The 12,763-nt window shown below is 38.2% G+C and overlaps 1 protein-coding gene across 2 annotated transcripts in view; it reads right to left on the bottom strand.

Moving 5' to 3' along the window:
• The window catches only part of grip2b (glutamate receptor interacting protein 2b), a 95,427-nt gene that overhangs the window by 18,112 nt on the left and 64,552 nt on the right, over positions 1–12,763 (bottom strand). For both annotated transcript variants that reach the window (XM_043222445.1, XM_043222444.1), the window contains exons 10-14: positions 5,771–5,910; positions 4,517–4,669; positions 3,291–3,498; positions 928–1,073; positions 687–767 (exon numbers count right to left, since the gene is read on the bottom strand). In XM_043222445.1, coding sequence (XP_043078380.1) covers positions 687–767; positions 928–1,073; positions 3,291–3,498; positions 4,517–4,669; positions 5,771–5,910 — 728 coding nt within the window. The remainder of the gene's footprint in view (positions 1–686; positions 768–927; positions 1,074–3,290; positions 3,499–4,516; positions 4,670–5,770; positions 5,911–12,763) is intronic.

The raw sequence follows: 12,763 nt of genomic DNA, 5'->3' as shown, positions 1-12,763 counted from the left end.
AAAATTTGCATGATTTGTATCTATTTAGTTCATATATTAATTTTAGCAACATTTTTAACAAAAGCCAAACTGTATGTATAGAATATATTAAATAGTAAATATGCTTTATATATGTTAACATATTATATTATTAAATCATATTAAAGAGTTATTTCAAATTGAAATAATATTTAACAAATTACAGGTCTTTTATGCTTATAATAATAGACTTTATATATATATATATATATATATATATATATATATATATATATATATATATATATATATATATATATATATATACTATTATTCTTATTATATAAAACAAAGCAGCATCTAAGTGACTGGGTTTAACTTTGAACTTTTGAGTTTTATTTTTGAACATTATTTTAACATATTTTGGTAAATATTGTAATAATACAAGATTATCTTGCATACCTTTAATCTATTATCACAAACTGTGGTTTGGCTATAATTATAATTAACTCGATGAATCACCAGGCAGCATTACATTAGGTGTGATGATTGATCTGTTAGCAATAATAAAAAGCCTTGCACTAAACATTTGTCATGTTTCGTTTGCAGGTTACTGTGGGACAGATAATGCAGTGTCTGAGTATATCAATTTGTTTGAAGAAATACGTTGCGATTTTGACCAAACTAAACGAAGAAGAGCCCCAGACCCTTGAGTAGTAAGGTCTTACCGCTGATTGTGATGCCCAGCTCCACTCCTCGCTTCTTCTGCAGCTTCACGTGAAACGTTCCACTGCTAGGCACGACCGACTCTGACCAAACATACAGCAAAACATAACGATCAAGTACAAACACCAGTCTAACTGATTTAATGAAACACCAACAAAGACTCCAAACTGAGGAGCTCTTGGTGGAAAAGGCAGCAATTCGTGATTTAAGAGCTTGCCGGTGACCAGGTGAAACCTCACTGACCTGCTACATCAAACTCAATCTCTAGCGTGACCTTATTGGCCAGAGCCGCGTCTCGGAGCAGCTGATTGGCTTCTTCCAGCGTTCCGTCTTCTGTAGGAATTCCGTTGATGGACAAGACTCTGTCCCCAACCTGGAGAAGCCCACACCTGCCAATCGAAACAAGACAGAAGAACCAAAGCGCTCGTTTCACGTTCCCTTGCCCTGTCAGTCCAAACACCCCTTAAAGGGACAGTTCAGCCAAAAAGGAACACGTTGTTTTGATAGTCCACTTTGAACATTCTACTAAGTAACTTTACACGTCAACTACATCTCATTAACTAGCAGCTACTAACTCTTACATTAGACCGTTAGGTTAGGTTTAGGGTCAGTTAAATAAGTTATAAGACACATATACTCGATATAATATATACAACAGTGCTTTGATGCAACCTGTGTTGTTAAAAGCGCTATATAAATAAAAATGATTGATTGATTGATTGATATAATAATCCTAATAAAGACATTAAGCAGACAGTCTACTAATACTCGAACGACTGCTAGTTGACACGTAGTTGCACAGTTGCTTACTGTTAGTAAAGTGGACTATTGAAATAAAGCGTTACCGTAAATTGTCATCATTCACTCACCCTCAAGAACACAAAAGAAACACAAAAGAAGATATTTTGAAGAATGTTAGTAACCAAACAGCTGATGGCAGACACTGACGTCCATTTTATTCCTTTGGTAATGTCGAAGCCTACTGCTTTCATCAACACTTTGGTTACCAACGTCCATAAACGACAGAAGTTTAATTTTCAGGTGAACTATCCTTTAAAATGGATTCTAAGTGAACCAGACTTCATGCCAGCAGTCAGACGTCTAACTGATGTCAAGTTTAGATAAATACACACCAACCAACACGGCATGGTTTACAGTAAGCATACTGTTTTCTCAGGTTTCTATGTGCAAGGCCAGTGTCACTGCGGGAAACCGTGTGCGTTGGAAAGAGAACAACTGACCTGACATGCAATGACTTCCAGCCCAAACACCACAAATGTCACACACTGCCACAGCACAACACCGCTCAACACACATCAGATCACTCGCTTCATGCTACAACAATCTCACACCGGGAGCCACAGAGCTACAAGAACACAGAAACAGACAATTACAAATCTGAACACGATTACGCAAAGTTCATTTAGGGTCTCATCCAGTGGCAGCAAATACAGTAAAATGTTGGGTTTGGCTCCACTGAGGCTTTAGAAAGTGTGTGTGTGTTTGTATCAGCTTCGACTCAGATGTTTAAAATAAAAGTAATAAAGAATCTCAAAATAAAGTGACCCATGAGACAGCTGTTGACATACAGTAAGAAATTAATTAGAGCTATAGTTAGCAAAACGTTAGCAAAACAGCTGAAATAGCAGCTTTGTAGCAATTTAGTTTCACATCGCCCTACAATTTATTAAGACAAATACAAGGAGACCCATGAGAGATGTGTTGACATGAGTTTAGAGCTATAGGTAAAAGAAAAAAGTGCTATCTATTTGGACAAAGAAAGATAGAGCCAAATATGAGACATGAGTAAGACTGTACTACTAAGTGATAGCAAACCAAATGACAACTCTATCTAATGACAATTCTACAATTTCAAAAAAAGAGATAGAAACAGACCATCTTTGACATAAAAAAGGCTATAGTTAGCCAAAATAAAAGTCCATTGTTTAAATAAAAAGAGACTCAGATGAGATGTTGTCACATACAGAAAGATTCAGAGGTATAAATTGAAAGTGAATAGCATAAAGCAAGTCTCTAATGAATCTGACCAGAAATGTTGTTCATATTGAGATTTTGGTATCTTAGAAAAGTACACTTTGAGACATTACTGAGAGCTCTAGGTGTGACACTAGGGTCTTTTCTCAGGAAAAAATCTAATCTGAGACGGATGAGACCCAAATCTGCTCTCCAATTAATCCCCTTGCTGTCTATGAAGAAGCGTTTGATGAATCTTTTATTTTATTTATCCTTCCAGAAGAATGGGTTCCATTTTAGAGACCCTTCCTAAACATTTCCCTCACTTTAAGAGCGTAAAGTGTGACAGCCACACATTTCAACCTCTTAAATTAAAAAATAAAGTCACTGTATTAAACGTCGCTTTTTTAGTTTTTATTTTTACATCGCCGTGTGTTTCCTGCTGAGTGTTGACCCAGATTCTGAGGTACTATCACATCCAGCTTGATCCTTTCAAGCGCCTCTCAGTGAGTCAGTGTCATAAGGCATACATCATTACAAGACCTGCTCGCCTTTTTAATGCAATTTCAGTCCGTTGTGGCATCTTATAGTGTTTATTTGTGCACAAGGTTGAGTTAACGTTTGGGACGTACCTTTCGGCCGAGCTGTCCGGTTCTATGAAGCGGATAAGAGGGGGTGCAGAGAGGGTCTCCGTCGCAAATATCCCACCCTGCAGCTGAACCCCAAACCCGTTTAGAGGGTCTCCTCTCAGAGTGACCTCACTGGACTCGGTGTGGACGATCTGACCACCAGGGCCCACAGAACTTGAGGCTAAAGACACGGCTAAACACAGAGAAAACCCTGCTGAAAAAAACAGCGTGTGGTCTGGTTAGGTATGTTTTGAGGCTGGGATGCTGGCCTACGCTGGGAAATCACCACACAAAGATCAGAAATGATGTGGGTTTGTCTGTTTGCTTTGAACGCATCATGTGTGAGGTGCTGCAAAAGACGAAAGATGCGAGCAACGGTCAAAATAAATCTATATAAGTGTCCCCTAAAATGGAGGAATGAAGTAAAAGTGTTCAGTAATTACGTACATATATAAAAAGAATAGATTAAAATGCACAAAATGTGTGTGTGTGTGATGTATATTATACAATAGTGTTGTTAGCTTAGCAACATGCTAACATCTCTACTGATATAAAAATTAATAAAATAGGCAATCGATATTTGTGTTTTTGCGATGGGGTTAAGAGTACTGTGTTGTTAGCTTAGCGATATGCTAACATCAACTAAAAACAACTAAAACATCTGTAACTAAAGTTTAAGTGATAGATAAAAATAGATGTGCGTGTGCTAAACGTGTCTCTGCTATCTATCTAATGCTGTAAACAGAATGAATTGATGAATATAAAGACATACATCAAGCAATAACTAAAAACAGATGATTTACCCAATATCTGTCTGTGCTATATATTGTATAAAAGTGTCTGCAGTACTGTGTTGTTAGCTTAGCAACCATGCTAACACCTAGGCTCAGCTTTAGCTCCGAGTTCAACACCCCTTTGTGGTACTAGACAAAGAATAAGAGAAATAACAGGAAGAGGAGAGACGGGGAGGTGGAAGGGTGCTGGAAGAACTAGTGCTGGCTGTTTAGAAATGCTTGTAATGATTCGTCAAATAATGTGCCATTAGAGCATTCACTGTGTCTTTAGCTTAGCAACAAGCTAACATCTAACTGGAACTAGTTAGGTAGAGTCATTGAGGAGAAGCCGTTTAAAAACTGCTCACAGCATGTAGAGGTTTACAAATCGCTGTCATGAACTGCATAAAGATGCTTTAAGGCCATGTCAAGCAGAAAACCCATCCAGTCACCTACAGGAGCTTTTGTGCTCTTTTTTCCTTTGTCGTCTCTTTAGCATGGAGTTCCGTGGGCTCATGGGAGGAGCGGCCCGGGGCAGCGTGCTGGAGCCCTGGCTGGTCATGCCTGACGTGGTAGTGGACCCAGGAGAGAAGTTAGTGCAGACTACCGCTGGAGAGAACAGAGGAAAGGAGAGAGGAAGTCAGGCGGTGGGGTTGCATTTAAAAAATTCTAAATCAAAGAGACTGAGAGGCTCACTGCAGGTTAATGATCCATATTCTATTGGTCCCTCGCTAGTCTTTGCAGATCTATGCACTCAAGCATTTGTTATTTAAGGGGACGTTATATTGGATTTGGAGGCAACCGCTGGGAGGTAGATGTCTGGGTTAAGAACAATATTCCACATTAACGTAATGCTATTTTACATGCAAATGAAGACGGATGACTTCAGCTACAGAGGTGGCTTTCTTCAGAAAATGGGACTTCAGTGAAAATGGCTTTTTTTGGTGCAGGAAACCCAGGCTATAATAAAAGGTAAAAAAAGCATTCAATAAAAGGGGTGTCACATTAGTGATATTTCTTGACATTTCAGGGCAAAAAAGGTCAATGCTGTAGTGATGTATGATGCACAGGTTAAAAAGAACCAGGTTTAAATCAAGCATCTTTCTATGAGCCAGTGCAGTAATTTAACTCAAACGCGACAGAAAGCGTTTCCACCGTCACGCAGGACTCTCAAATACATGCACTAATTGTGACTTTAGATGACGACTTTATTTCTCGCACTTTTTTCCTAATTTAAATGTTAATTGACTAGACTAACACGGCTGAAATCTGCAAGGAGAGTTTTGCCCTCATGCAATGATATTTCATGCAAATTTACGTGACCAACTTCACACAAACAAAATCTGCGATGGAAACTTTTTTTGCCTCATTTAAATGACTTGATACACTGAAAAATACGTGAGGAAAATATCCCTCAGGCAAAAACTCAAACATTTGGAGCACTATGACTTGATATTTTACAATCAACTTAAAAGAGAACATGAGTCGTGAAAACCCCTGTATAAAAACACTGCATATCATGCACAAAATTGAGCGAAAACTATGAGACAAAACTCACAATCTATTTAAATGACTGAACATGTCTACAGAGCTTCAGCAAACAATGGGAGGCGTGTTTGCAGCATTTTAATTTCTTCACGGTAAAGTAGCATGATCATAAAGCATGGTAATAGCCCAAAACAGCCCAAAAAAGCGATGTAATGTAGTTACATTTGCAGTAATCCTGAGAGCTGGATGGGTTGCTGGAAGCAGAGGTCCACGTGGAGGTCTTACAGTGACCAGGATGTTGAGAATGGCAGTAGTTCACACAGGGGTCCCAGCAGTGCGGGTGGTCACTCTTCTGAATATCATGCACAAAATTAACTGCATGGCTCTCAGAATAAATGTGAGAAAAAAATGACATTTTAATTTAAATGACTGACTCTCATGTATACTGGTTAAGCCTCAGTTTAAACAATGAAAGGCTTCAGTTTGTCAGCATTCAGTTTAATTTCTCTCACTGGCCTGTGTAAAATGATGAATGAAAAGCATGGTAATCAGCAACAAACAGGCTAATGAAGCGATGTAATGTAGTTACATTTGCAGTAATCCTGAGAGCTGGATGGGTTGCTGGAAGCAGAGGTCCACGTGGAGGTCTTACAGTGACCAGGATGTTGAGAATGGCAGTAGTGTGTGTGTGTGTGGGGTCCCAGTGTGTGTGTGGTGGTGTGTCTTCTGAACTGTGTGTGTGTAAACACAGTCAAATATTAACTGCATGGCTCTCAGAATAAATGTGTGACAAAATGCAAATGTGTGTGTGTGTGTGTGTGTGTGTGTGTGTGTGTCTGTGTCTGTGTGTATATTGTTCTGGTTAATCCATCATTTGGAGTCTTGAGAGTCTGTTGAAGTCACATTCGAGTGATAATATCTGTCTCTAATACTGGCCTGTGGAAAATGATTGAGCATGAAAACAATGAGGAAGCTCATCAACAAACAGGCTAATGAAGTCCTGCTGCTAGAGTGTGTGCGTGTGTGTGAGTGTGTGTGTGTGAGTGTGTGTGTGTGTGCGTGTGTGCGTGTGTGTGTGTGTGTGTGAGTGTGTGTGTGTGTGTGTGTGTGTGTGTGTGTGTGTGTGTGTGTGTGTGTGTGTGTGTGTGTGTGTGTGTGTGTGTGTGTGTGTGTGTGTGTGTGTGTGTGTGTGTGTGTGTGTGTGCGTGTGTGTGTGTGTGTGTGTGTGTGTGTGTGTGTGTGTGTGTGTGTGTGTGTGTGTGTTCTCATTTGCTGTGCAGTATCTCAGAGCTCTCATAATGCAGCAGGTCTGTCAGGAGCAGACGACTAAATTTAAAAGACAGTGAAATTAATGTAATAAATGAAACGAGCACACTTGAAACGAGTCACTTGTTACAGATTCTGGACATTAAGGGTTGACGCACTGCAAGGTCAAAAGGTCATATCTGTGTATCAGACGATATTAATAGAAAAACAAATATGAAATGATTAATATTACCATGAACTGCAGCATCATTAGACACAGGGTTATTATTATCATTAGGTCTCATTTCTTTTCATTGAGAATTGTATTCACTGAACTGGGTGTATTGTATTTTTATTTCTCTATTAGTTCTAACAGCAGCTTCATCCTGGAGATGACTGTATTTGTGATAATGAAGTCCTTACTTCTCATAATTAAACTTTATTTCTTGTATTTAAGCATCTATTATAACTGTGAAGGCATGACTGCAGTCTCTTGTAAGTCTGGCTGTTTTTGTACTGGTCTACTGTTTCCTGTAAATATTATGTTATGTTTCATAATTGTGATTATTAAAGTTCAATTCTCGTGAATAAACTACAGACTACAGGATTATCTTCACAATAAAAGTACTGTAACGGTTACATTTCCTGTAGTTGTGACTAAACTGTCCTGTAAAACTCATTGCAACTAACTCATTTTTTCTCATAATAGATACTATATCTCATAATTTCAACATTTTTTCTCTTAACTGTAACATATCATCATAATTCTGACGGTATTTCTGTCTCATGATTACATTATGATATTTGCAGCATTATTTCTTGTGACTCTCATAATTGCATTTTCTTTTTATAACTATGTTATATTTACTGTAATTGTGAATGAAATATCTTTTATTTGTATCATTATTTTTCAAAATTCTCAAAATCGCAACACTTTTATCTCATAAATGCAACTTTATTTATGACAACTGCATCATTATTTTATCATAATTACAACTTTATAAATAAATCTCATGCAAACTGATCTCAAATTTCACAAAAACGTCTTAATTTCTCCAAATTACAGTTCATTTCTCGTAACGAGTGACTATTGTTATCTTAATTTGAATAATCTTTCATTTTATTTCTATAAATGACGTGAAAGTGTTTCCCTGGTTTATCTGTTTAGATTATCAGCTATGTTAAACATTTCACCACCAACTTTCACCGATTTTCCAGCAGGGTATTAATAATACGAAACGCCCTAACGAAGTAATATGACACTCAACAACGTAGCTTTAATTTAGCTCAGCTGTACCCTCCTCCATCTCTGGAAAACCTTAAGGAGCTTTAAAACACTCAGGGAGACGTGTGTATCTGTGTGTACGTGCTTTAATGAAGTCTACTTACTTCTTCTTTTAAATCGCTGGTACGTTGCTAAACAAACCTTTGAACTTCTGCGCAAGCTAGCGTTCCATTAGCATTATGTTTGTGTTTTTTTGCCACACAGAATGTGACAAGACATTAAGAAATGCCACTTTCAGACAGATTTTCACAAGCCAGGTTAAAGACTACTATCTGTTCGTCTGAGAACCAATGAGGCGTCTTCTAGCGTTCGAGAGCTAAATCCCTCTTCCTTGTGGCTTATGCTAAGCTCGTCTGCTCCGTCTCTAAGAAACACAACTCCGTCTCTTGATGTAGGAGCTGAGAACACGGGGAACGATACAGGCTGATGTGACGGGAGCTTCATTTGAATAAGAAGATTACAATACTGCTTTTTTAAGACCACGTCATTTATCTAAAACACGGACTGAAGCAGCAGGTGACTGACGCTAAGGTTATTAGCAGTGGTTTCGGCTAATTTGGTAATAAATTGTATGCGGTTTAATTCTGTATTGAATGAAGACACACTGTTAAAAATTGGCGGTCTGAAGAAATCTGGACCGTGTTTCAAACAAGGCTTTTCAGAAATACATTAAAAATGACTGGAACGTGAAACGGCCTCAGCTTGTACTATTATCATTTTATTATTGGAAAAAGACATGCTCTACTGCTAATAAATATATTACAATTTATACTTGTTTCTAAATATTTGCATATGTGCGATTTGCCAAAATGATGAGAAATAAAGTCTTAAACGCAAGAAATAATGTTAATTAATTTATTGTAAATATAATATCTTGTAACTGTGAACTAATTCCTCATAATTGCAACTATTTCTTGTAACTGAGACTTCATTTCTCATAAATGAGACTTTATTTATCATAATTGCAACTATATCTCATAATTATATTATTCTTGTGATTATATTTTGTTGGCAAAATTATATCTCATGATTGTAAAATGAATATGTTGTAACTGGGACTATTTTGTATTGTGAATTCTCTCATTTTTTATTTTATTATAACTGTATATACATTTCCTGACGTATTTTTGTACCTTTATTTCTCGTAACTGAGAACTTATTGCTCGTTATTACATCAAATAATTGTGATATTGTTTATGATTTATATAATCGGTTCAAGTTAATACAAATGTGCAAAAATGATGTGGAAGGTAAAGGGTCACAAATGATTTCATTAATTTTTTTTCTTTGTTTGTGCAAGTAGCTTATAGCTATATTTACGTTTTAAGTCAAGCGCCCCCTAGCGGCGCTTGAAAAAATGCACGTTTTGTTTAAATGTAGATCTCACTGTAATTAAAACATATTTTGACGATGTGTGTAATTCGTACGAATGACCTACCCGTTACAAAAATCCTGTAAAACGATAAAGTATTAAAGGTAACATGTTTTGATTCTATACACGCACGATCACATTTCATCGTATCACGCAGCGCTCTCCAGACTGAGCTACACGAGGCTGGATTATAAAGCGTGACTCTACTATATGCTTTGATGGCTCGTGTTTCAGGGATTCGTGTAAACGATCTTCACAGACAATAAATGGCACAAATCTGATTGCCTGCTTCAAGCTTGTGTAGAGTCAAGTAGTAAAGTTGCTAAAAGTGTCTACCAAACATGCAAATATATTAAAATGCACATATTCCGTTCTACCTTTCTCTCAAAGATGGCAATCCCAAATGAGGTCGTTACCAGACGCGCTTCCTCTTCTCTCCCTAACAAGGTCAGCGACGTCATTTGCATAGAGAACTTCTGAAACGCTGGAGTCATGTGGCAAAATATCAGACTCCATTATGTTCCTGGGTGAAGTTTCTACGTGTTATTGACACGGCTCCGTGAATGAGCGTCAGTTCTTGATCGAAGCCCTGCCGGGTCTGAAAGTTCACGATCACAGACATGTTTTTCCATCATTACATGTTTCCACCTCCTCTCCCGAGTGCTCGGCGTGGCAGGGAATGACCTATATAGAGCCATGGGATGTTTCTAAACTAAAACACCTCACTTGTCTGTATTCACTTGTTCCCGTGCACAAAAATCTGAGCGTCGGGGCTTGACTGGCATCGTGAGCTGTGTTTATGATGTATGCGAGCAAGGCGAGGAATTGGAGAGGCCATCTTGTTTAGAGCTTTGGTGGACATTATCAAACGCCACAGACACGATCACGGGGGCAAGAGCTGAACTAAACTGATAGGCATCTAGGGTTCTGGATGATTGCAGAACCAAAAACAGCGGGAACCTCAAAGTCAGCGTGAAAACGGCCGTCCGAAGTTTATCCATGAAGTCGTGCAACTATAGAGATTACAGCTAGATTTCTATCCGCAGCTACCGACTTAACTTAAGTGCAACATTAATAATATCAGACAAAACAAGTCCAAAAATCACTTCAACTGAGCATAAAAACTTTCCGTAATGATTCTTTAAAATCATTATGAAACAGCGCCAGAGGGAGGGAGAATTTCTGCTGGTGATTTATTAAGACAGACGCAACATTTCTCTTTTGACGTGTCGACAGACACAGTACACCAGCCTGGAAAAGAATGAAGTGTTCTTCTGGCATTCAGAAGGATTTAATAAGTGTGGAAAACATCCACGTGCTCTCTTCTCTCTGCAGTGCCTCCTTCTAGCAACAATAATTAGTCTTTTCAATCCTATTAAGACATGCCTTTTTGGGGGTTAAATAATGTTAAATATCTGACGACCACGAACGTTAGAAAAAGGTGTCGCGTACTTCATTTAACGTCTGAAAGGGAAACATTTAAGGTCACTGTGTCCCTGCCTTTTCAGCGCTGATTCATAACCCTGCATCTTTAGTCAATCCTGACAGAAATATTCAAAAAGGTTTGCACTGGAACAAGCTTTTAGTAAAGCTGGCCCTTAGTCGTTTTTTTTCATTTTTTTTATTGATATTGCTTTCTCAACTGGAAAATTAATTTTGATTGAATCAGGAGTGAAATATGCCCAGATCAAGTGAAAACCGTCCAGCTCAAAAAAATATTCAGGTCAGTTTTGGCAGCTGGGGATGGACTTAATCGCTTGATTTATAATGAATTGTAGACTGAAGGCTTTGGCCAAAAAGGAGAGTTGTGGATGTTTTACACAGACCCAGCGCTCGCTTCATACACGTGGATTAGTGTGACGTTTCTATCAGTTCTCACTCCTGCACCCATTCAGAAACTTCTACTCAAATCACGTCAACTTCACAAACAAGCATCTAAAGTTTTCAGCATCTTGTTTAATTGGAGTCGCCCAATCGTTGAGCGCATCCATAAAGTCACGCAATTATAGGAAATGTTGATACGCTCGAAGATAATAAGCTATTGATTAGAAACCGTCCAGGAGCTCACGTGGGCTACTAACTCAGGCTTTCAGAGCAACGTGGTCTTCACGGTCGGACATCTGTTCATCTCCCGCATTTGCATATAAACGCTGCTGAAAAGAACCGATCTGGGTCTGGGCTTGATACGGAGCCGCCGTCTGCTGGTTTTCTGGGGTGAGCAGGTCTCCGTGATTAAATCTGTCCTGCGGTCTAAAGCTCGCGGGGCGACATCAAGCGGAGCGGGAAGCTAATTAAACGAGATGACAGCAGATGAGATGACAGAGCAGTCTCGCCGTCCATGTTTTCTCGTCCTCATTTGTGCATCCGAAGAGGATACATGTGAAGTTTATAGGGCTATAATTAGACAGAGATTATTATGACCTCCTTTGGAATAAACAAGGAAGCAATGGTTGCTCTGGACTTGAAAAAAGCGTATGATGGTCAAGAACGATTACCGTGGTTGGAGACTACGTCACGAAAATAAGTGAAAAGTCTTTTTTTATATACCTTGAAGACGTGTAAAGATGTTAATCGTTATTTTAAAATATCGGGAATTATTATTTGGTAAATAGAATTATGGTTAATTAGGCTATCGCACCACATTATATGTTTTATAATTGGCCATGATTTTGATGAAAGTTTCATAAATTTTGAGTAATTTTTAGTAATAGTTGCTTGACTAAAACGCTGTTAAGCTTTAGTTTTTAGTTTTAGTTGACTTCATATATATATATAATTTTATTTATTTACTTTTTAATATAACAAATATAACAACCAGTAGGTTAAAAATGACAGAGTATATCCATGTTTTCCACCTTCCTCCTGTTTTCAGTCTCAAGACTAAAATCGATCAATAAAACAGTGCTGCAGCTGAAAAGCCGCATGGGATTTCTTAGTATTGAGGTTCTTGAACACAGCCACAGATTCAAGTATTAATCTCTCTAATAAAATCATCTGAACAATGTCTTGAGGTGCTTATGACTCCACAGGTCATTAAAATGAGGTCTATTAGAGAAATAATGCTCTCTAGAAGAAGTAATACGGACACCATAATGGAGTCTATTAAACGAACAGCATTCAGAGAAAGAACATTTGATCATTTTTGACTGACCAAAAGAGCTTACTGCGATAGAAAACAGCTTCCACTGATTACAAAATAAGTTTTGTTTGCTGGGCAGGTAATATATCTTAATAGGGAGGGAGCTGAGCCTCTAAAGAGTTAAATCAGACCCTGCTCCTAAACACACAGAAGATGCTCGTTCACGATTACTTG

The sequence above is a fragment of the Puntigrus tetrazona genome, chromosome 22 (genome assembly GCF_018831695.1).
Source record: "Puntigrus tetrazona isolate hp1 chromosome 22, ASM1883169v1, whole genome shotgun sequence".
In the NCBI taxonomy this organism is placed as follows: domain Eukaryota; kingdom Metazoa; phylum Chordata; class Actinopteri; order Cypriniformes; family Cyprinidae; genus Puntigrus; species Puntigrus tetrazona.
Note: the sequence above shows the minus strand (reverse complement) of the source record. Positions and strands in the feature narration are given on the sequence as shown.